At 39.4% G+C, this 27,289-nt stretch overlaps 1 protein-coding gene across 1 annotated transcript in view; it reads right to left on the bottom strand.

Moving 5' to 3' along the window:
- Window positions 1-22,777, bottom strand: part of LOC130109685 (troponin T, cardiac muscle isoforms-like) — a 28,884-nt gene extending 6,107 nt beyond the window's left edge. Inside the window, exons 1-9 of the mRNA XM_056276680.1 lie at window positions 22,746-22,777; window positions 22,574-22,581; window positions 14,552-14,573; window positions 14,397-14,457; window positions 14,012-14,128; window positions 13,749-13,826; window positions 2,409-2,522; window positions 1,845-1,957; window positions 1,536-1,626 (exon numbers count right to left, since the gene is read on the bottom strand). Of these exons, the coding sequence (XP_056132655.1) occupies window positions 1,536-1,626; window positions 1,845-1,957; window positions 2,409-2,522; window positions 13,749-13,826; window positions 14,012-14,128; window positions 14,397-14,457; window positions 14,552-14,573; window positions 22,574-22,581; window positions 22,746-22,777 (636 nt within the window). The remainder of the gene's footprint in view (window positions 1-1,535; window positions 1,627-1,844; window positions 1,958-2,408; window positions 2,523-13,748; window positions 13,827-14,011; window positions 14,129-14,396; window positions 14,458-14,551; window positions 14,574-22,573; window positions 22,582-22,745) is intronic.
- Window positions 22,778-27,289: the final 4,512 nt, after the last annotated feature.

The following is a 27,289-nucleotide window of genomic DNA, read 5'->3' as shown; positions in this document are numbered from 1 at the left end:
ACATGCCACGTTAGGGTCACCATAATGTGATTTTTTTTTTTAATATACATCTATCCATAATTGTTCTCAACTATCTGAAGAACTGTGAGGGAGTGGGCTAGTCTACATTAATATTCATGAGCTGACCTTTGAGTGACAAGTACAAGCAAGAGTTGGCGGTAAGGGTGGGTGAGGTTTTATAATTTGTTGTTTTGCTCTGATTGGTTGTATGTAAATGAGTGTCTGATGACATCATGAGTATGAGTTCAAGCTTTTATGCTGGTATATTTTTTCAGCAGAACATGCCTGCACAACGTACATGATAATTAAAGTGATAAGTGATGTTAGAAAAGAGTGTTTCGATCTCAGTCCGACTATAAACTGGATGAAACGACACTTGAATCATCGGTTGAATGCTACTGCATGCGCCACTCACTGCAGACGGCTTGCTCATCAAGATCCTACCGGTTTCACCTTGTAGTGGAGAATGACCCCGGGCTTTATCCTCGTTCTGCTTGACCATGACTCAGATAATGACACGACAACGGACGGACAAACAAGACTACACAACAACCAGGAGGCTGACACCCGACAGCAAATGGTTACTCACAACTTTTGTTGCTCAGTGATTCGAATCTGGAGTATATTCATCTGTAAATCAAGCCACAGAAGTTTTAACAGGCCATCTCAGGATGCCTCACGATGACAAATACATACAATTTAAATCTCAGCTATTGTATTCTGTGGCTTTTTTTTTAAATTAAGAAAGCAAGCTGAGGATCACCAGTTTGTATCTCGTATCATAAATAAGATTATAATCTGAATAAATGTCAGTGCCTAAAATTGGCTTTAATTGAACAAAGCCGTTTCAAGTGTTGATATACAATACACATGAAAGCAGTTTAAGTGGAATATCTTCCAGTAACTCCCCCCCCCCCGCCCCTTTTTCTCCCCAGTTGTACTAGACCAACTACCCCACTCTTCCGAGCCATCCCGGTCACTGCTCCACCCCCTCTGCCGATCCGGGGAGGGCTGCAGACTACCACATGCCTCCTCTGATACATGTGGAGTCGCCAGCCGCTTCTTTTCACCAGACAGTGAGGAGTTTCGCCAGGGGGATGTAGCGCATCATGCAATAGCATCATGTTATTCCCTCCAGTTTCCCCTCCCCCCTGAACAGGCGTCCCGACCGACCAGAGGAGGCGCTAGCGCAGCAACCAGGACACATACCTACATCCGGCTTCCCACCCGCAGACACGGCCAATTGTGTCTGTAGGGACGCCCGACCAAGCCGGAGGCAACACGAGGATTCGAACTGCAGTAAAATTTTTATAGGGGATATTATCTAAGGATTTTAAGGAGCCATTCCAGAGTTTGGGAGAAAGTACAAATGAAAGGTTATCGCTCTGACATTAACCTTTACTTCCACCCCAGCACTGTTATTGCTGGAGTAAATTGACAGGTGGATTTGCTGATTCGGATCAAAACTTTTCAATTATTGAAGTCATTTCTTGAAATGTTGAGCGCATGAGAGCACCCGGAGCAACGCTTCTTACATCGTATTTCTGATGTTTCAGTTTCTCGCCAAGGTCAAACTTCTCGGCCTCCAGCTCCATCAACCACTGCCACAGCTCACTGGCCTTCTCCCTGTTTTAAATGCAACAAAAGGATTTCAGCATCAGAAACCCAACACACCATGTAAAAAAAAAAAAGTGCACAACTCTCCAGTACAGCTGATGGAATACAGGTGAGCTATTCTTTCAAACAAATCATTTGCATCAGACCGGAAAGTGACCAACAGGCCTGATGTGGAACTGTGAATTACTGTCGCAGACATTGTGACGGAGGTGCATGGCTGGCCGTACTTGAGTTTGTCATCATTGAGATGGTCAATGATAAGAGTCTTCCTCCTATCTGACAAGATCTTCCTCTTCTTTTCTCTCTCCGTCTGCTTCTTTGCTCCCTTCTTGCCATCTTGCTGGATAGACAAATCAAGGCAAAAGGGGAAAGGGTGAAGAAGAGAACAGAGGAAATCATGGCTGCATTTATATCATGAGTCAAATGACTAAGTCTCGGGTGATGCTCTCATCACATTTTTAAAATGGTCTCCATACCGTTTTCAGGATCACTTCAGCCCCTTGATAAAGTTTCTACGTTTGGGAATTACATTTTACAAATGAAAACCGCTCTGTGTCAGTGCAAACTGACATCGGGCCCTTTATGACCTGACCAGCACAAAATGTCAGGTCTCTTTTTTATAAAACCAAAGCACAAAGTGTTTCTATGGCTCAACGGCCAGTGAAGCCAACACACAGTATTATGTTTGGCAAACTAAAATCCCCCACTCATTTCAGCCATCAGATATGTAAATCACTGAGTGCTCATCATGTAGTCGGGATCTGTGTGTGTGTGTGTGTGAGGTCACTGACCCTCTGCTGGACGCCACCATACTGCTGGGTCATGTTTGTAAGAGCCTTTTTCTTCTTGGCATCCTCATCCTGCTTCTTGCGCGCCTCCTCTTGCTCCTTCCTCTCCTTCTCCTCCTGTGGTCAAGACAGCACAGCATGGTCAGAGGAGAAAAGGAGCTCTCCATGTCTAGCTTTCCCTCCAGCTAGAAACAGCAGAGGATAGCTGACATGTGCAGGAGCTCAGAGGACCGATTCTTTTCGGCTTCTGTCTAGGAGTATTTGTCAGCTCAGCACACAGTAATGTACATTAGTGTTGCAGTTTGTTTTTGCAGAGAAGGATATTATTATTTTCCTCCCTGACCGACACAAATTGCTGGAATTCCATATTGAGGTTTTGACAGGTCTCAAAGGCCCAAAGGTCAGGAAAGTCACTCAGTGCATAAATGAACAAGTAAAATTGCAGTTACTTGTTTTGTTTTTTTCATAAAAGCGCTGATGTATAATCTTTGCAGTGCAACGCAGATGTGAAAGAAACTAATCCTTCGCGGGGTCAAAGGTGAATAATGCTTTCCCAGCAGTTTCTTCAGATTTATGTCACTGGAGCGCACATTAATCTCGTGCCATATGTGATTAGTTAGAAGGACCGTGGATCTGAAAGGAATTTGGAAAAAAAGCAAACAAGACTTTTATACATCTTAGGGGCCTCGACGCAGAACATGCTTTATGTCGGTTTTATCAGCCGACTACGGAAAGAAACACATGCCATTACAGAACAGTCAGTAAATCATTACGTATAAATCCTCAGATTTTACAGGGATTTGTTAAAAAACAAAACCGAAAAAAAAACATGAAAACACTAAAAAAATAGATAGATAGATAGATAGATAGATAGATAGATAGATAGATAGGAGGACAGATGGATGACTGACAGATAGATAGAGAGAGAGAGAGAGAGAGAGAGAGAGAGAGAGAGATAGATAGATAGATAGATAGATAGATAGATAGATAGATAGATAGATAGATAGATAGATAGAAGGACGGATGGATAGATAGATAGATAGATAGATAGATAGATAGATAGATAGATAGATAGATAGATAGATAGATAGATAGATAGATAGATAGGACAGATGGATGACTGACAGATAGATAGATAGAGAGAGAGAGAGAGAGAGAGAGAGAGAGAGAGAGAGAGAGAGAGAGAGATAGATAGATAGATAGATAGATAGATAGATAGATAGATAGATAGATAGATAGAAGGACGGATGGATGGATGGATGGATAGATAGATAGATAGATAGATAGATAGATAGATAGATAGATAGATAGATAGATAGATAGATAGATAGAAGGACGGATGGACAACTGATAGATAGATAGATAGATAGATAGATAGATAGATAGATAGATAGATAGATAGATAGATATATGGAAGGATGGATGGACAACTGATAGATAGATAGATAGATAGATAGATAGATAGATAGATAGATAGATAGATAGATAGATAGATAGATAGAGAGATAGATAGATAGATAGATAGATAGATAGATAGATAGATAGATAGATAGATAGATAGATAGATAGATAGGAGGAAGGATGAATGGACAGACTGATAAATAGATAGATAGATAGATAGATAGATAGATAGATAGATAGATAGATAGATAGATAGAAGGATGGACTGATAGATAGATACATAGATACATAGATAGATGATTGATAGATAGATAGAGCGATAGATACATAGAAGGACAGATGGACGATTGATAGAAAGATAGATAGATCGATAGATAGAAGGATGGACTGATAGATAGATACATAGATAGATGATTGATAGATAGATAGAGCGATAGATACATAGAAGGACAGATGGACGATTGATAGAAGAATGGACTGATAGATAGATAGAAGGATGGACTTATAGATAGATAGATAGATAGATCGATAGATCAATAGATAGATAGATAGAATGACGGATGGGTGACTGATAGATAGATAGATAGATAGATAGATAGATAGATAGATAGATAGATAGATAGATAGAAGGACGGATGGACAACTGATAGATAGATAGATAGATAGATAGATAGATAGATAGATAGATAGATAGATAGATATATGGAAGGATGGATGGACAACTGATAGATAGATAGATAGATAGATAGATAGATAGATAGATAGATAGATAGATAGAAGGACGGATGGACAACTGATAGATAGATAGATAGATAGATAGATAGATAGATAGATAGATATATGGAAGGATGGATGGACAACTGATAGATAGATAGATAGATAGATAGATAGATAGATAGATAGATAGATAGATAGATAGATAGATAGATAGATAGGAGGAAGGATGAATGGACAGACTGATAAATAGATAGATAGATAGATAGATAGATAGATAGATAGATAGATAGATAGATAGATAGATAGATAGATAGAAGGACAGATGGACGATTGATAGAAAGATAGATAGATCGATAGATAGAAGGATGGACTGATAGATAGATACATAGATAGATGATTGATAGATAGATAGAGCGATAGATACATAGAAGGACAGATGGACGATTGATAGAAGAATGGACTGATAGATAGATAGAAGGATGGACTGATAGATAGATAGATAGATAGATCGATAGATCAATAGATAGATAGATAGAATGACGGATGGGTGACTGATAGATAGATAGATAGATAGATAGATAGATAGATAGATAGATAGATAGACAGACAGACAGAGATAGATAGTTTAGTTTAGTTTAGTTTATTTATCAGGATCCCCATTAGCTGTGCCCTAAAGCACCGCAAGTCTTACTGGGGTCCACATCAAAACAATACATTTAATACATACATTTAAAACAAGACAGATTAAACAAACAAAAATAGCAAAAACCTACATTAAACTTTACAGTACACATAAGTCATCATCCAACAGCAAAGACACATAGATAAATCATTCCAATGTACAAACTGCTAAAACCATCCAGGCTATACAATTCAGTTCAAATCACACCTTACCCTGTCTTGTATGTGTGTAATATGATAGATAGAAGTATATAGTAAATAGATAGATCGATAGAAGGATGGATGGATGGACAGACGGATAGATAGATAGATAGATAGATAGAAGAATGGACTGATAGATAGATAGATAGAAGGATGGACTGATAGATAGATAGATAGATAGATAGATAGATAGATAGATAGATAGATAGATAGATAGATAGATACATACATACATACATACATACATAGATAAATAGATAGATGATAGATGGATAGATAGATAGATAGATGGATAGATAGATAGATAGACAGAAGAATGGACTGATAGATAACTAGCTAGCTAGATAGATACATACAGATAAATAGATAGTTGATTGATAGACAGATAGATAGATAGATAGATAGATAGATAGATAGATAGATAGATAGATAGATAGATAGATAGATAGATAGATAGATAGATAGATAGATAGAAGAATGGACTGATAGATAGATAGAAGGATGGACTGATAGATAGATAGCTAGATAGATAGATACATACATAGATAAATAGATAAGATGATAGATAGATAGATAGATAGATAGATAGATAGATAGATAGATAGATAGATAGAAGGACGGACAGAGGGATCGATAGATAGATAAAAGGACGGATGGACGACTGAGATAAATAGATAGATGATTGATTGATATATAGATAGATAGAAGGATGGACAGACTGACAGATAGATAGATAGATAGATAGATAGATAGATAGATAGATAGATAGATAGATAGATAGATAGAAGGAAGGATGGACAGATAGATAGATAGATAGATAGATAGATAGATAGATAGATAGATAGATAGATAGATAGATAGATAGATAGATAGAAGGACAGGCAGAGGTATTGATAGATAGATAAAAGGACGGATGGACGACTGAGATAAATAGATAGATGATTGATTGATATATAGATAGATAGAAGGATGGACAGACTGACAGACTGACAGACAGATAGCTAGATAGATAGATAGATAGATAGATAGATAGATAGATAGATAGATAGATAGATAGATAGATAGATAGATAGATAGATAGATAGATAGATAGATAGATAGACAGATAGATGGGAGGAAGGATGAACGGACAGACTGATTGATAGATAGATAGATAGATAGATAGATAGATAGATAGATAGATAGATAGATAGATAGATAGATAGATAGATAGATAGATAGATAGATGGATAGATAGATAGATAGAAGAATGGACTGAATAGATAGATAGAAGGATGGACTGATAGATAGATACATAGATAGATGATTGATAGATAGATCGATAGATACATAGAAGGACAGATGGACGATTGATAGAAAGATAGATAGATAGAAGAATGGACTGATAGATAGATAGAAGGATGGACTGATAGATAGATCGATAGATCGATAGATAGATAGATAGATAGATAGATAGATAGATAGATAGATAGATAGGAGGAAGGATGAATGGACAGACTGATAAATAGATAGATAGATAGATAGATAGATAGATAGATAGATAGATAGATAGATAGATAGATAGATAGATAGATAGAAGGATGGACTGATAGATAGATACATAGATACATAGATAGATGATTGATAGATAGATAGAGCGATAGATACATAGAAGGACAGATGGACGATTGATAGAAAGATAGATAGATCGATAGATAGAAGGATGGACTGATAGATACATACATAGATACATAGATAGATGATTGATAGATAGATAGAGCGATAGATACATAGAAGGACAGATGGACGATTGATAGAAGAATGGACTGATAGATAGATAGAAGGATGGACTGATAGATAGATAGATAGATAGATAGATCGATAGATCAATAGATAGATAGATAGAATGACGGATGGGTGACTGATAGATAGATAGATAGACAGACAGACAGAGATAGATAGTTTAGTTTAGTTTAGTTTATTTATCAGGATCCCCATTAGCTGTGCCCTAAAGCACCGCAAGTCTTACTGGGGTCCACATCAAAACAATACATTTAATACATACATTTAAAACAAGACAGATTAAACAAACAAAAATAGCAAAAACCTACATTAAACTTTACAGTACACATAAGTCATCATCCAACAGCAAAGACACATAGATAAATCATTCCAATGTACAAACTGCTAAAACCATCCAGGCTATACAATTCAGTTCAAATCACACCTTACCCTGTCTTGTATGTGTGTAATATGATAGATAGAAGTATATAGTAAATAGATAGATCGATAGAAGGATGGATGGATGGACAGACGGATAGATAGATAGATAGATAGATAGATAGATAGATAGATAGATAGATAGATAGATAGATAGATAGAAGAATGGACTGATAGATAGATAGATAGAAGGATGGACTGATAGATAGATAGATAGATAGATAGATAGATAGATAGATAGATAGATAGATAGATAGATAGATAGATAGATAGATAGATAGATAGATACATACATACATACATAGATAAATAGATAGATGATAGATAGATAGATAGATAGATAGATAGATAGATAGATAGATAGATAGATAGATAGATACATAGAAGGACAGATGGACGATTGATAGATAGATAGATAGATAGATAGATAGATAGATAGATAGATAGATAGATAGATAGATAGATAGATAGATAGATAGATAGATAGATAGATAGATAGACAGAAGAATGGACTGATAGATAACTAGCTAGCTAGATAGATACATACAGATAAATAGATAGTTGATTGATAGACAGACAGACAGATAGATAGATAGATAGATAGATAGATAGATAGATAGATAGATAGATAGATAGATAGATAGATAGATAGATAGATAGATACATAGAAGGACAGATGGACGATTGATAGATAGATAGATAGATAGATAGATAGATAGATAGATAGATAGATAGATAGATAGATAGATAGATAGATAGATAGATAGATAGATAGATAGATAGATAGATAGATAGATAGATAGATAGATAGGAGGAAGGATGAATGGAGACTGATAAATAGATAGATAGATAGATAGATAGATAGATAGATAGATAGATAGATAGATAGATAGATAGATAGATAGATAGATAGATAGATAGATAGATAGAAGGATGGACTGATAGATAGATACATAGATACATAGATAGATGATTGATAGATAGATAGAGCGATAGATACATAGAAGGACAGATGGACGATTGATAGAAAGATAGATAGATCGATAGATAGAAGGATGGACTGATAGATAGATACATAGATACATAGATAGATGATTGATAGATAGATAGAGCGATAGATATAGAAGGACAGATGGACGATTGATAGAAGAATGGACTGATAGATAGATAGAAGGATGGACTGATAGATAGATAGATAGATAGATAGATAGATAGATAGATAGATAGATAGATAGAAGGATGGACTGATAGATAGATAGATAGATAGATAGATAGATAGATAGATAGATAGATAGATAGATAGATAGATAGATAGATAGATAGATAGATAGATAGAAGGATGGACTGATAGATAGATATATAGATACATAGATAGATGATTGATAGATAGATAGAGCGATAGATACATAGAAGGACAGATGGACGATTGATAGAAAGATAGATAGATCGATAGATAGAAGGATGGACTGATAGATAGATACATAGATACATAGATAGATGATTGATAGATAGATAGAGCGATAGATACATAGAAGGACAGATGGACGATTGATAGAAGAATGGACTGATAGATAGATAGAAGGATGGACTGATAGATAGATAGATAGATAGATCGATAGATCAATAGATAGATAGATAGAATGACGGATGGGTGACTGATAGATAGATAGATAGACAGACAGACAGACAGAGATAGATAGTTTAGTTTAGTTTAGTTTATTTATCAGGATCCCCATTAGCTGTGCCCTAAAGCACCGCAAGTCTTACAGGGGTCCACATCAAAACAATACATTTAATACATACATTTAAAACAAGACAGATTAAACAAACAAAAATAGCAAAAACCTACATTAAACTTTACAGTACACATAAGTCATCATCCAACAGCAAAGACATATAGATAAATCATTCCAATGTACAAACTGCTAAAACCATCCAGGCTATACAATTCAGTTCAAATCACACCTTACCCTGTCTTGTATGTGTGTAATATGATAGATAGAAGTATATAGTAAATAGATAGATCGATAGAAGGATGGATGGATGGACAGACGGATAGATAGATAGATAGATAGATAGATAGATAGATAGATAGATAGATAGATAGATAGATAGATAGATAGATAGATAGATAGATAGATAGATAGAAGAATGGACTGATAGATAGATAGATAGAAGGATGGACTGATAGATAGATAGATAGATAGATAGATAGATAGATAGATAGATAGATAGATAGATAGATAGATAGATAGATAGATACATACATACATACATAGATAAATAGATAGATGATAGATAGATAGATAGATAGATAGATAGATAGATAGATAGATACATAGAAGGACAGATGGACGATTGATAGATAGATAGATAGATAGATAGATAGATAGATAGATAGATAGATAGATAGATAGATAGATAGATAGATAGATAGATAGATAGATAGATAGATAGATAGATAGATAGACAGAAGAATGGACTGATAGATAACTAGCTAGCTAGATAGATACATACAGATAAATAGATAGTTGATTGATAGACAGATAGATAGATAGATAGATAGATAGATAGATAGATAGATAGATAGATAGATAGATAGATAGATAGATAGATAGATAGATAGATAGATACATAGAAGGACAGATGGACGATAGATAGATAGATAGATAGATAGATAGATAGATAGATGGATAGATAGATAGACAGAAGAATGGACTGATAGATAACTAGCTAGCTAGATAGATACATACAGATAAATAGATAGTTGATAGATAGATAGATAGATAGATAGATAGATAGATAGATAGATAGATAGATAGATAGATAGATAGATAGATAGATAGATAGATAGATAGAAGAATGGACTGATAGATAGATAGAAGGATGGACTGATAGATAGATAGCTAGATAGATAGATAGATAGATAGATAGATAGATAGATAGATAGATAGATAGATAGATAGATAGATAGATAGATAGATAGATAGATAGATAAATAGAGGGAAGGATGGATGGACGGACGGACGGACGGACGGACGGACGGACGGACGGACAGACAGACAGACAGACAGACAGACAGACAGACAGACAGACAGACAGACAGACAGACAGACAGACAGACAGACAGACAGACAGACAGACAGACAGATAGATAGATAGATAGATAGATAGATAGATAGATAGATAGATAGATAGATAGATAGATAGATAGATAGATAGATAGATAGATAGATAGATAGATAGATAGATAGATAGGAGGAAGGATGAATGGAGACTGATAGATAGATAGATAGATAGATAGATAGATAGATAGATAGATAGATAGATAGATAGATAGATAGATAGATAGATAGATAGATAGATAGAAGGATGGACTGATAGATAGATACATAGATACATAGATACATAGATAGATGATTGATAGATAGATAGAGCGATAGATACATAGAAGGACAGATGGACGATTGATAGAAAGATAGATAGATCGATAGATAGAAGGATGGACTGATAGATAGATACATAGATACATAGATAGATGATTGATAGATAGATAGATAGAGCGATAGATATAGAAGGACAGATGGACGATTGATAGAAGAATGGACTGATAGATAGATAGAAGGATGGACTGATAGATAGATAGATAGATAGATAGATAGATTGATAGATAGATAGATAGATAGATAGATAGATAGATAGATAGATAGATAGATAGATAGATAGATAGATAGATAGATAGATAGATAGAAGGATGGACTGATAGATAGATAGATAGATAGATAGATAGATAGATAGATAGATAGATAGATAGATAGATAGATAGATAGATAGATAGAAGGATGGACTGATAGATAGATATATAGATACATAGATAGATGATTGATAGATAGATAGAGCGATAGATACATAGAAGGACAGATGGACGATTGATAGAAAGATAGATAGATCGATAGATAGAAGGATGGACTGATAGATAGATACATAGATACATAGATAGATGATTGATAGATAGATAGAGCGATAGATACATAGAAGGACAGATGGACGATTGATAGAAGAATGGACTGATAGATAGATAGAAGGATGGACTGATAGATAGATAGATAGATAGATCGATAGATCAATAGATAGATAGATAGAATGACGGATGGGTGACTGATAGATAGATAGATAGACAGACAGACAGAGATAGATAGTTTAGTTTAGTTTAGTTTATTTATCAGGATCCCCATTAGCTGTGCCCTAAAGCACCGCAAGTCTTACAGGGGTCCACATCAAAACAATACATTTAATACATACATTTAAAACAAGACAGATTAAACAAACAAAAATAGCAAAAACCTACATTAAACTTTACAGTACACATAAGTCATCATCCAACAGCAAAGACATATAGATAAATCATTCCAATGTACAAACTGCTAAAACCATCCAGGCTATACAATTCAGTTCAAATCACACCTTACCCTGTCTTGTATGTGTGTAATATGATAGATAGAAGTATATAGTAAATAGATAGATCGATAGAAGGATGGATGGATGGACAGACGGATAGATAGATAGATAGATAGATAGATAGATAGATAGATAGATAGATAGATAGATAGATAGATAGATAGATAGATAGATAGAAGAATGGACTGATAGATAGATAGATAGAAGGATGGACTGATAGATAGATAGATAGATAGATAGATAGATAGATAGATAGATAGATAGATAGATAGATAGATAGATAGATAGATAGATAGATAGATAGATACATACATACATACATACATACATACATAGATAAATAGATAGATGATAGATAGATAGATAGATAGATAGATAGATAGATAGATAGATAGATAGATACATAGAAGGACAGATGGACGATTGATAGATAGATAGATAGATAGATAGATAGATAGATAGATAGATAGATAGATAGATAGATAGATAGATAGATAGATAGATAGATAGATAGATAGATAGATAGATAGATAGATAGATAGACAGAAGAATGGACTGATAGATAACTAGCTAGCTAGATAGATACATACAGATAAATAGATAGTTGATTGATAGACAGATAGATAGATAGATAGATAGATAGATAGATAGATAGATAGATAGATAGATAGATAGATAGATAGATAGATAGATAGATAGATAGATAGATAGATAGATAGATACATAGAAGGACAGATGGACGATAGATAGATAGATAGATAGATGGATAGATAGATAGACAGAAGAATGGACTGATAGATAACTAGCTAGCTAGATAGATACATACAGATAAATAGATAGTTGATTGATAGACAGATAGATAGATAGATAGATAGATAGATAGATAGATAGATAGATAGATAGATAGATAGATAGATAGATAGATAGATAGATAGATAGATAGATAGATAGATAGATAGATAGAAGAATGGACTGATAGATAGATAGAAGGATGGACTGATAGATAGATAGCTAGATAGATAGCTAGATAGATAGATAGATAGATAGATAGATAGATAGATAGATAGATAGATAGATAGATAGATAGATAAATAGAGGGAAGGATGGATGGACGGACGGACGGACGGACGGACGGACGGACGGACGGACAGACAGACAGACAGACAGACAGACAGACAGACAGACAGACAGACAGACAGACAGACAGACAGACAGACAGACAGACAGACAGACAGACAGATAGATAGATAGATAGATAGATAGATAGATAGATAGATAGATAGATAGATAGATAGATAGATAGATAGATAGATAGATAGATAGATAGATAGATAGATAGATAGATAGAAGGACAGATGGATGAGAGATAGATAGATCGATAGATCGATAGCTAGATAGATAGATAGATAGATAGATAGATAGATAGATAGATAGATAGATAGATAGATAGAAGGACGGACAGAGGGATTGATAGATAGATAAAAGGACGGATGGACGACAGATAAATAGATAGATGATTGATTGATATATAGATAGATAGAAGGATGGACAGAGAGATAGACAGAAGGATGGACTGATAGATAGATGGATAGATAGATAGATAGATAGATAGATAGATAGATAGATAGATAGATAGATAGATAGATAGATAGATAGATAGATAGATTACAATCAGAGTGAACTCACAGCAAGGCGGATCTGCCTCTCCTTCTCCTGCTCGGTGCGGACCCTCTGCTGCTCAGCTCTCTCTGCACGCCGTTTTTCCTGCAGCACAAGACAGAAAAACAAAACAGAGAAAAACACACAAACATATGTGTGCACACACAGATACACACACACAAAGAAATACATTTGCTGAATATAAGTGGTGGTTGGTCAGGCTGTTGACGGCTCCAGTGATCTCGGCGTGGGGGTGGGGGGAGGGGGGGTATTTCTTTCAGAAGACTTACGATCCTGTTAACCAGAGTGATGAGGTCTTCTTCATCCTTCTTCCTCTGGATGAAGTGCGCCTCAATCAGAGAGTGCAGCTCAGCCAAGTCCTTCTCCTGACGCTTCCTGTGGATGTCCTGGAGTCACATCCAAACACACACACACACACACGTGCATATGCATGAAAAATGCAAATGTTCCTTTGTACGTAACACATGCATGGATGCCTGTATGCACACACACACACGTGCACTCGTAAATGAGCACACCCCGACACACAAACAATTGTGTACTAAGTAAATGCCTGCAACGAATGTCTCACTAGATAAATTGCTGTAATATTAAATCAGATTTGTTGCAGAATGTTGTAAACTTGTAATGATTCTTGTAAAAGGCCTCACTCACATCAAAGTCGACTTTATCCCCCTCGGGCAGCTTCGGCACAGCCATGTTTGGTGCAAACATTCTGCAAAGCCGTTAAAATCCAGGGTTACATAACGGCTCCACATTTAGCATTAAACTTCAATCTGATTGAAAAGCCAAATGCTGCAAAAACTTACTTTGGCTTGGGTCTAGAGTCATCTGCAATTTTAAAAAGAATGGACAAAAAAACAAAAAACAAACAAACAAACAATTGATTCGATATGACATAAAGGCTGTTCATAATGACGAATCTTTGCAAAAATAACCATTACATAGTGTAACGTGTAGGGATAAGTAGACACGTTGGCCCCTGGCTAATGGGTTGGACCCTTTAGTCGAGCGGTCAGCCATGTCTTCCGCAGTGCGGGTGATACGGGTTCGCGTCTCGGCCGCGGTAGTTCCTGTGGTTGCCCCCGAATTCACTACTAAGTTTTGAAATCACTATTCAGTCTTTTCAAACAAATACCACTCAATATATTCTGAGAGGTTTTGCTGTCCAAAAAAGAAAAAAAAAGAAAAAAAGAAAAAGTTAATTGCAGGAGTTTCTTTCAAAAAATGTGATGTCCGTCATTAGCAAAATGGACACTCACAAAATGGCTGCTGCTTTGAATTAAATATATTTTGTGAAATACTATATTGTACTTATCTATCCCCCCCCGTTTTCTCCCCAATTGCACTTGGCCAATTACCCCACTCTTCCGAGCCGTCCTGGTCGCTGCTCCACCCCCTCTGCTGATCCGAGGAGGGCTGCAGACTACAACATGTCTCCTCTGATACATGTGGAGTCGCCAGCCGCTTCTTTTCACCTGACAGTGGGGAGTTTCACCAGGGGGACGTAGCGCGTGGGAGGATCACGCTATTCTCTCCCACCCCAAACAGGCGCCCTGACTGAACAGAGGAGGCGCTAGAGCAGCGAACAGGACACATACCCACATCCGGCTTCCCACTCGCAGTAGGGACATCAGACCAAGCCGGAGGTAACACGGGGATTCGAACCGGCGATCCCTGTGTTGATAGGCAACGGAATAGACCGCTACGCTACCCGGACACCCCCAAATATAGCCATCTTTTAGAGACACTATCCTCAGCCCTCTGTTCACCAAACAGAACCACGTTGGAGGACATGGGTCTTTTGTCTCTCAGACACCGTGGATTGTGGGAAGTATGACTGACACAGGTGACGTATGAACTCTTCAACTTTATGACTAACATTTTTATATGGATCCAATTATAGCATTCCATTGTATTACGTACACATCTAATAAATGGGAAATGAAATTTAAAATAATTAGTTCCTTCATTGGAAGGTTAAATAAAGGTTTAATCTCTCTCACACACAGGCCCATTCAGACAGCTCATGCCGCACTGAGACCCCCGTTACCTGCATACAGCAGCAGACAGCAAGCATGCAATCACTGAAACCAGAGTCAACAGCTCACAGCACAACCCTAACATGACGCTATTCTGGATGATGGGCCTTCTGGTGACTTGTAGTACGATTAATAGTTGCCGTTGTTCTGGGTTGAGAGTGAGGGGGAAACTGAAGGTCACAAATTTGGTTTCCTCCAAGTGTGCCAAAGAGGCTAGTAAATATCATAATGCAGCCCATCGGTCAGTTTGTAAGACTGTTGTAGTCAGCCATCATAATTACTTTGGGTATCATGATATGAACATGCAGATGTACACATGTAGGAAGTGGAAACCAACAATCATCCAGAAGCTCTATATATGCCATCTACTGTCATCATGTAAAACGTGGAGTTCAAAGAAAATCCTCTGTGTGAAGTGGAGTAGTGTGTGTGCACGTGTGTGTGTGTGTGACTTTGAGTATAGTGTGTGTGATTGAGTATAGTGTGTGTGTGAGACTTTGAGCATAGTGTGTGTGTGTGTGTGTGTGTGTGTGTGTGACTTTGAGTATAGTGTGTGTGTGTGTGTGTGTGTGACTTTGAGTATAGTGTGTGTGTGCACATGTACATGTGTGACTTTGAGTATAGTGTGTGCACATGTACATGTGTGACTTTGAGTATAGTGTGTGTGTGTGCACGTGTGTGTGACTGAGTATAGTGTGTGTGTGACTTTGAGTATAGCGTGTGTGTGCACGTGTGTGTGCGCATGTGTGTGTGTGACTTTGAGTGTAGTGTGTGTGTGCACATGTGTGTGCGCATGTGTGTATGTGTGTGTGCATGTGTGCGTGCGTGCGGCTGTTCTTTAGTGAAAAAGCAACAGTTATTAGCCAAAATCTGATGCATGGAGCAAACATGAAACAGGAAGAGGGCAAGACACGTGCGCCTCGTTGCCTTGCCATTAGCAGCAAGGAAAAGCATTACCTTCACCAGCAGGGGGGGCTTCTGTTGTGCGACCGATATCATTAACATTTCACTTCTAACGTGCTCCCCCCAAAATACCCCAGTGCTGAGATCATGTTGCCACAACCAATGACTGCAGAGCAGGTTTTTTGGAGGCACGGCCCAGAGTAACGTGGTTTTATTAGCACACACCATGCATGCTCACAGAGGGCGAAATGCGTTACCTTCCTCTGTAGACTCTTTTGTGAGCAGGAGGGGGATAAACGACAGTGATGACGGCCAATGAGGACCGACGATGGATGAAGAGAGGCTTATCAATAAACAAAGTTCACGGGACTCATTCAACTACTGTACATTCACGTGACTCGAAATGAAAACCCTTGGGTTTTGTTTGCAAATCCATTAAGCGTGAGCAAGGCACACGGAAGAGCTCTGCACGTACGATGGGGTTAAAAAAAAATCACATCCGCCGGGGAACACGAGAGGGGTTTGGGATGATTTAAGGGTGTGACGTCAGAAACACATGTTCATTTGAGAAGCACAATGTTAAAAAGAGCGATATTTACAAACTCGTAAAGTATCACTTGTTGCATGAAGGTTATTTGCGACAGGCAGCTTGGAACCGCAGTGCTGTTCAATGAGGGTTTGCCCTTTTCATGCCAGCAATTATCGTTTGTATAAATATCACATTTGTTTTAGGTTGGAAGACAACTCATTTGGGAGGGAAATATTTACTTCAGCAACAGCTGGAAGCTTTGTGGCAAAAGCAAACACAGCAGTGGTTAAGTGAACACTGAAAATGAATAAGTCCAATATTGACATATAAGTGATGGAAGGTAATGACAGTCAATAAAGCCTGCACTGTACCTTCCACTCCAGGTGGGGGCTCTGTTACAAAAGCAGGACATTTTTTCGAGTGAGTCCGTTTGTTTTGATTAGGGAACGGGTTGATCAACAAGTTCTTGTATTAGCAGGTTTACTGCAACACTGTACACAACACTATACAATTCCATTCTATTCTACGCTATTCTTCCCCCCCCCCTTTTTTTCTCTCCCCAGTTGTATCCGGCCAATTACCCCACTCTTCCAAGCTGTCCCAGTTTCTGCTCCACCTCCTCTGCCGAACTGGGGAGGGCTGCCACATGCTTGCCGCTTCTTTTCACCTGACAGTGAGGAGTTTCGCCAGGCGGACGTAGCGCGTGGGAGGATCACGCTATTCCCCCCAGTCCCCCCCCCCAAACAGGCGCCCCAACCGACCAGAGGAGGCGCAAGTGCAGCGACCAGGACACATACCCACATCCGGTTTCCCACCCACAGACACGGCCAATTGTGTCTGTAGGGACGCCCAACCAAGCCGGAGGTAACACGGGGTTTCGAACAGGCAATCCAAGTGTTGGTAGGCAACAGAATAGACCACTATGGTACCCGGACACCCTATTCTACTCTATTCTGTTCTACTCTATTCTGTTTTACTCGATTCTGTTCTGTTCTCCTCTATTCAATTCTATTGTATTCTGTTCTATTCTACTCGATTCTATTGTTCCCCTCTAGTCTATTCTATTTTACTCGATTCTGTTCTCATCTACACTATTCTATTCGATTTGATTCTATTCTATTCTATCCCCAAAGTGTAAAACTCTCAGCTGCATTATTTGTTAAGGGAGATCAGATCATGGCAGTTGAAACTGAGCATTACCTTCTACTGCAGGCGGTGCCTCTTCTACAAGAACATGGGCAAGAACATGGGCAGGGTTAATGAAATGGAGCCACGTGGTTTCATGACTAAAAACGTTGACAAAATTGAGATACGGTGCAATAACCAATGCACGCGTAGCCATGCAGCCGTGGCAAATTACTACATATATATACTATATATATATATAATATTCAATAGTGGTTTATATTTTCATGCCAGCTATTATCGTTTGTATATACATCACATTTTTTTAAGTTGGAAGAGAACTCATTTGGGAGGGAGACCATTCAAATATTTACTTCAGCAACAGCTGGAAGCTTTGTGGCAAAAGCAAACACAGCAGTGGTTAAATGAACACTGAAAATGAACAAGTGCAATATTGACATAAATGATGGAAGGTAATGACAGTCAATAAAACCTGCACTGTACCTTTCACTGCAGGTGGGGGCTCTGTTACAAAAGCAGATTTTTTTTTTGAGTGAGTTAATTTGTTTTGACTGGGAAATGGGTTGATCAACTAGTTCTTTTATTAGCAGGTTTACTGCAACACTGCTGACAACACTATACAATACTATATGTATTATGTTCTACTCTATTTTACTCTATTCTGATCTATTCTATCCTACTCGATTCTATTCTACTCTATCCTGTTCTATTCTATTCGATCAATATTAATAATCATTACATTCATATAGCGGTTTTCTAGATTCTATTGTGTTCTACTGTATTCTGTTATAATCTATTCTACTCTATTTTAATCTACACGAGTCTATCCTGTTCTATCATATTGTGCTCTATTCTATTCTACTCTATTCTATTGTATTCTTATCCAGTCTATTCTACACGATTCTATCCTCTATTCTATTCTGTTCCATTCTACTCGGTTCTATTCTACTCTACTAATTCTACTCTATTCTATTTTACTCTGTTCTCAATTCTATTCTATTCCCAAAGTGTAAAACTCTCAGCTGCACTATTTGTTAAGGGAGATCAGATCATGGCAGTTGAAACTGAGCATTACCTTCTACTGCAGGCGGTGCCTCTTCTACAAGAACATGGGCAAGAACATGGGCAGGGTTAATGAAATGGAGCCACGTGGTTTTGTGACTAAAAATGTTGACAAAATTGAGATATGGTGCAATAACCATGCACGTGTAGCCATGCAGCCGTGGCAGATTACTATATATATATAAATAAATGGTTTGTATTTTCATACCAGCAATTATCGTTATTATCGTTTGCATATATATATACGTATATACGTGTATATGTATATGTATATAATGTGTGTGTGTGTATATATCATATATATCACATTTTTCTTAAGTCGGAAAACAACTCATTTGGGAGGGAGACTATTCAAATATTGACTTCAGCAACAGCTGGAAGCTTTGTGGCAAAAGCAAACACAGCAGGTGTTAAGTGAACACTGAAAATGAATAAGTGCAATATTGACATAAGTGATGGAAGGTAATGACAGTCAATAAAACCCGCACTGTACCTTCCACTGCAGGTGGGGGCTCTGTTACAAAAGCAGGAGATTTTTTCAAGTGAGTCCATTTGTTTTGATTGGGGAATGGGTTGATCAACAAGTTCTTGTATTAGCAGGTTTACCGCAACACTGTACACAATACTATACATGTATTTGATTCTATTCTACTCTATTTTGTTCTACGCTATTCTTTTTTTGGGGGGGTATTTCCCCCTTTTTACTCCCCAATTGTATTGGATTCTATTCTTATCTATTCTGCTATTATATTCTGTTCTGTTCCATTCTACTCAATTCTATTCGGTTCTATTATGAGTTATTCTACTTGATTCTATTGTTATCTATTCTGTTCTATTCTACTAAATTCTATTCTACCGTACCATCGAATGGTGGTGGGGGCTCTGTTACAAAAGTAGATGTTTTTTTCGAGTGAGTCCGTGTGCTTTGATTGGGAAATGGGTTAATCAACAAGTTCTTGTATTAGCAGGTTTACTGCAACACTGTACACAATACTATACACCATGTGTATTCTATTCTATTCTGCTCTATTCTACTGCTCTGTACTATTCTACTCTGTTCTACTTCATTCTATTCTATCCCCAAAGTATAAAACTCTCCGCTGCACTATTTGTTAAGGGAGATCAGATCATGGCAGTTGAAACTGAGCATTACCTTCTACTGCAGGCGGTGCCTCTTCTACAGGAACATGGGCAAGAACATGGGCAGGGTTAATGAAATGAACCCACGTGGTTTCGTGACTAAAAATGTTGACAAAACTAAGATATGGTGCAATAACCATGCACGCGTAGCCATGCAGCCGTGGCAGATTACTATCCCCAGTAATGCATTACCATGGCATGAACCCTAACTGTACCACGCCATGATGTAGAGCACATCACCTCCACTGTTTTACAAATGGCAACCTAAAATCTAATTGTATGTAGGGTAAAAAAAATAAATAAATACAGAGGCTTGTTGCTAAAAAATTTTTTCAAAGATATTGTTCTCTAAAGGAAGGTTTGCAAATCCTTACCTCCTTCCCCTGCCATCTCCAGGACTGAGTGAACAAAAGACCGAGTAGTGGATCAGTGATGCCCAGACCAAAAGCTTAACACTAGTATGTGGTCAAACCAAGCACACTAGTGATACTGAAACCGAGCATGCATTAATACCTATGCAACGCACACAGCAGATGAAACACAACAGATGCAGCACACCAGGCAGCAAACACAACGCTGTTTGTACCCCCCCCCCAAAAGGGAAGGTTTCTCACTGAAGGAGAGACTGAACTGTGCATGAAACTTAACCTGTGCGTATCATGCGACAAAATACAACAAAATGCAATTCAATTAGATTCACTGTTACACCCCGACTGCATCCAGTCATCACTTCAGTTCATGCAGCCTTGTAACTGGATGCAACTTTTCATGCAAACCATGTTGAAAAATCAAGAGTTTATGAACCTGATGTTAAGATTACCAAACAGGAATAAGGTGGAATGGTGAAACACTGGTGGTGACGACACAAGTACTTTAATGACTGAAAACGCACATACTATGGAGTCTCACGCATGAATATATTGCATGTATAATACTAACAATAAATTGTAGTATTACTTTTGTTGGGTGAGAATTACTTAAAATGAAAACTATAAACAAAATACCACACTTTGGAAGAAGTAATGCAGAAAAGATTACTTTTCACAGATGAAGAGTACATGTACTTTTCACAGATGAAGAGTACATGTACTTTTTCGACACTAGTAGGCATGTATTGTTCATGGCTTTTTATATTGTTCAACGAGATTTTTTTTGAGGTGGGGGGGAATTTCCCCCCCTTTTTCTCCCAATTGTATCGGGCCAATAACCCCACTCTTCCGAGCCGTCCCGATCGCTGCTCCACCCCCTCCGCCGATCCGGGGAGGGCTGCAGACTACCACATGCCTCCTCCGATACATGTGGAGTCGCCAGCCGCTTCTTGTCACCTGACAGTGAGGAGTTTCGCCAGGGGCATGTAGCACGTGGGAGGATCACGCTATTCCCCTCCCTGAACAGGCACCTTGTCCGACCAGAGGAGGCGCTAGTGCAGCAACCAGGACACATACCCGCATCCGGCTTCCCACCCACAGACTGTGGCTGTAGGGCCGCCCGAGCAAGCCAGAGGCAACATGGGGATTCGAACCGCCGATCCCCGTGTTGGTAGGCAATGGAATAGACCACTACACTACCCGGACGCCCCTGTTCAAGGGAATTTTAACAGGTTTCAAAGGCCCAACATCCACCAGACTCACTCACACATTCAACCCACACAACACATCAGTGGAAAAGCAAACAACGAGGGTATGATGAAGTATTGCACATGCACTCCCATAGAACACCCCTGGGTGAACTGCGGGGTCAGCAGCTGCAACGGATTCAGTTAGCAACGAAAGCACAACAGAACTAGTTTGTATTGGCTGAATTGATCCCAGTCACCACACATTTTAAGAGCTCGGGGGACCACACGACACAAATATGAGGCCATGCAGAAGCCTTTACCTTCCTCTTCCTGGGTTTCTACCTCTGAACAGACATGACAAGGTAAGCTACAGCTAGCAGGTGAAGCACAACGTTACACATGTTGTTCGTCATAAGCGGCACATGAAACATGAACGAAGTCCTTCCTCTACCTTCCTCCCTGCAGAGAGAAGAACAGATGGAGAGGAAATGCATGAGCTTTGGCAGCGCTGACGAAAAAAATCAGCTCAGTTCAGTTTGATTCAATTCAGACTGCACCTCAAAATCATACAACTCAAAACGGTCTCTGTTGGAAGGCTACCGAGGCGGATCAAGAGCACTTACTGGATCTCCTCAATTACTTGTTCTTGAGACATCGTGGCTTTCGGTTATCTGAGGGTGGAAGGAAAAGGAAAGGCTGTGCGTGAGACACCAGACCACTTGTACTTATTCACACAGCAGCATTGATTTCTAATGAATCTGAAGGACCACGAAGGTCTTTTAAGCTAGGCTCGCTGAAGGCTATGATTATATCTCCATTCCACTCTTCACCACATTCAATCTCTGCATAAGGGTCCTTTTAACAGATTCTATTTCCCTTTTTTTCCATTATTTATGAATCTTATTTTCCTAACCTTTCTCTCCTTGAGACTTTTTTTTCCTATTGTGTTATCTCAAAATCAACTTGGGATTTTATTGATTCGTGGAAAGAAAAGAAAAGAAGAGTGTTTCTTTGCATGTCTTCCTCAAGGGTACATCATGCGTTCGTTCACTCATTGTGAACTTGTAGTAACTGTTGCATTTCGGGAGTTTTTGGGCAGAGCTACCCCGGGGCCCAGGAGTTGTAATAGCTCCAGGCTTAATCCTCTGCCATTTCCTCTTGGCACTGAACCGAGGTGTAGGCAGCCAACTGGACTCTGAACAATACTGAAACCAGAAGATCTGCCCCACACCACAGGATGAGCAGATTCCTCTGGGACAGCCCGATGCATCCAACAATATGCATATGATGCTGCACGGATCTGATGGCCGCTCAGATGCATTGAGTTCGTGTAAATGATTTACTGAACAAGTCTTGCAATTATGGGTAGGCGCACAACTTGTTGCATGGTTGACTGCTAACGATTCCAGCTCGCTCCAGGACTGCCGGACGTGACGTTATACATCAGTTCTTAAAGGTGTATTACACTACACTACATCCCTCCATTTCTTTCAAAATAAAGACTTTTTTTTTAATTCTCCCCATCTTTTCTACTCAATTGTATCCGGCCAATTACCCCACTCTTCCCAGCCGTGCTGGTCGCTGCTCCACCCCCCTCTGCCAATCCGGGGAGGGCTGCAGACTACCACATGCCTCCTCCGATACATGTGGAGTCGCCAGCCGCTTCTTTTCACCTGACAGTGAGGAGTTTCACCAGGGGGACGTAGCGCATGCTGTTCCCCCCAGTTCCCCCTCTCCCCTGAACAGGGATCCGACCGACCAAAGGAGGCGCTAGTGCAGCGACCAGGACACATACCCACATCCGGCTTCCCACCAGCGGACACTGCAGGGACACCCCAGCAAGCCGGAGGCAACACGGAAATTCGAACCGGCGATCCCCGCATTGGTAGGCAACAGAATAGACCGCCACGCCACCCGGACGCTCAAAATAAAGACTTAAAATAACGTCTTTCGTTTTTTTTTCCACTGTTACTTTAAACAAGCAGTATTCAAACATACTGTTTTCCATGATAACAACAAATACCGTTGTCTCTTGAACAGGTGAGTTTTCAACGACTGCAACGCACTTCAAGTAACAGTCTCTCTGCAGCTTCCCTGTTAAGCCTCTCAGGGTATCTTCTCATGGCTTGGGGAGGGGCGGGGGTATCCTCAGGTCCAGCAAGGTGTTGCGGGATAACCTGTGGGTCCCCATCTTCACTTGCATTGCCTCTGGGTGTTGTCAGAGGAACTTCAGTATGGTGTTTAAGGAGTTGGAAGTATGACTTTGTCTCTCCCTTTTGTCCTTCTTTGTGGACTGTCTGATGATCATTTCTCTCGCTCTCTCTTTCGACCACCTGATGACTTCGGAGCCGGTTTGTGATGCGTCCTGTTTTCCCTTGGTCACAGTCCCACCCTCCTGGAGATTTATGCAATCATTTGGGCTATTCTCATTTAAGGTGCTTTTATATGACTTGTTTTAGCCATGACAATTTCTGCATCACTCTCATCACGTCTCATTTCTCTCTCTGTTTGAATGCTGTGTGGAAGTCTGCCTTGACTCTTGTGGTCTTGTGAAATCTATTTCTCTGCAGGGTCACACTGAGCAGAGCTGGATTTGTGGTTTGGGGTCTCGCCGGCTCTTGACTGCATCTGTGGGGGTTCCTGATGTTGTCTTGCATGGTCACAGAGTCACTAAATTTGCCTTGCAATCTCTACTTACAATGTCATTACCCAGCACACTTAAATTTGCTGAATGTTTATACATTAACTGTATGTATTCTATACTACCTTGCTCTGTGTAATCTGTGATGTTACATTATAATTCTGTTATTTTTTGGGTATTTTGTGCACTTGACACCTATTGCATGTCTGTCCGTGCTGGTAAAGGGATCCCTCCCCTGTTACACTTCCTGAAGTTTCTCCCATAATTTTTTTTTTTTTTTTGGTCTGATGAAAGTTTTTCTTCATTTGGGTTTAGGGTCCAAGGACAGTATACCACCTTGTATAACAGTATACAAATTGTGAATTTGGGCTATAAACCCCCCCCCCCAAAACTTGACTTGACTACTAGAGGGATGGCGCACCCTTCTTCCAAAAAATGTTCCCTGATTTGGTGTCTTGATGCATGCTCAATAATCCAGATAAGGAAATCCCAGTAAATTGAGTCAGTTCCTCTGGACACAATGTGGGAAGGGGAGAAATCACACATTAAACAGGCCCTGGTTAAGTGTGGTTATCCTAACTGGGTGTTTGTCAAAGCCAGGAAGACGCCCAAACAGTGCACCAGCTGACTGAAGAGAGAAGGACAACATCTGTCTAAGCATAAACCAGTGGTGGTTCCGTATGTGGCGGGAGTGTCGGAACAGTTGAGACGCGTATTTTCCAAACACCGCGTCTCAGTTGCTTTCAAACCCCAAAACACGTTGCAGCAGAAATTGGTCCACCCCAAGGATCGGGTCCCCCAGCACAAACAGAGCAATATAGTGTACGCTGTTAAGTGCCAAGGGGATTGCCGTGACTCGACTTGTACATTGGGGAAATCAAACAGAGGCTGGCCGAGAAGCTGGCACAACACAGAAGAGCTAACATGCCAGGCCAGGACTCCACAGTCTGCACCCATCTACAGGCCAGTGGCCACTCTTTCAAGGATGAGGATGTGCACATCCTTGATAGAGAGGAATGCTGGTTTGAACGGGGAATCAAAGAGGCCATCTATGTTAAGAGGGAACGACCATCCCTTAACCAGGGGAGGGGGCTAAGATTACATCTGTCACCATCTTACAATGCTGTGATTGCAAACATTCCCCAATCCTCTGTGACTAGTACACACGGCCATTGAAGCTCTAGTTAAAGCTCAAAGTGATTTGCATATGAAACCGATCGTTGGTTTAAGTCGTTATACCACTGCATTGTTTATAAGGGTGGGGATACCTGCAGTCAGCTGAGACTGAAGAGGTCACTCAGATGAGTGATGAAACATATCTGTCAATAAACCTTGTGCCCAGATGAACCGATTCAACTTTCGGGGATGATGGTGGCGGAGAGCGCTGTCTAACATGTCAGCCTTAAATCTCCCATAGGCATTCAACTGGGTTGAGATCCAGTGACTGTGAAGGCCGTAGCATATGATTTACATAACTTTCATACTCATCAAACCATTCACTGACCCCTCGCGCCCTGTGGATGGGGGCATTGTCATCCCGGAAGAGACCACTCCCATCAGCATAGGAATGTTTCAGCATAGGATAAAGGTGATCGCTCAGAATAACTTTGTATTAATTTGCAGTGACCTTTCACTCTAAGGGGAGAAGTGGACCCAAACCATACCAGGAAAATGCCCCCCACAGCATAACAGAGCCCTCGGACCCCCCTCACTGTAGGGGTCAAGCATTCAGGGTTTTCCTTTTATTTGTCACCCGTGTGTGCATATACATATAGTGCAACCAAATATCTGAACGCAATCATGCGCAACAGTCAGACCACATCTATTCCGTGGGCTGCTAAATCAAGAGATCGTAAAAAAAAACAAAAAAACATTCTCAGCGTGCTGAACCTTGGAGGAGAATGGCTGTCTATTTTTAAGAATAATAAAACTTGGGATATGAACAGGTGTGCTGCTACTGTTCCAGACAATGGAGTTGGCTTACCTCACTACATGCATTGTAAATCAGTGAGCATGCTGGAGCTCACATGCGGCCAGTTTGGTCAGCTGCTGGTTATGCCGTTCCCATGCCTCTCTTGGGCTAAATATCTTTTGTTAACACATGCCCCATCTCACAGAGGTCCAATTGGTAAGGCAATAAGCAGAGCTTAAGGTCAGGGTTATGATTAGGCCGTATTTAATATCAGGGTATTAGGAGGCATTACAAGATGGATTTAAAATAAATAATCTCATTGGGTCTATCTATCTAGCTCCCCTGACATCTACCCCCCTCCCCCGCCCCCCCTTTGTCTTTCTCTGGTTCTGTTTTTCCTCTGCAATTCAAATGCCGAGCTGCACATTCAGTTTTTAACCATCCCGTTTTTACATGCCAATGCCTATACCGTACTCTGCCCAATGTCATGCTCCATTAAAATCATATTCTATTCATTCTTTCATTAAAAATGTTTTTCAAATTATACATTTTGGGCGCTGGAAGTGCTGTATGATAGTTATTGGTACCATCAAACCAACCAGCTGACGTCAAAC

This window comes from Lampris incognitus, chromosome 3, assembly GCF_029633865.1.
Source record: "Lampris incognitus isolate fLamInc1 chromosome 3, fLamInc1.hap2, whole genome shotgun sequence".
NCBI lineage: Eukaryota > Metazoa > Chordata > Actinopteri > Lampriformes > Lampridae > Lampris > Lampris incognitus.
Note: the sequence above shows the minus strand (reverse complement) of the source record. Positions and strands in the feature narration are given on the sequence as shown.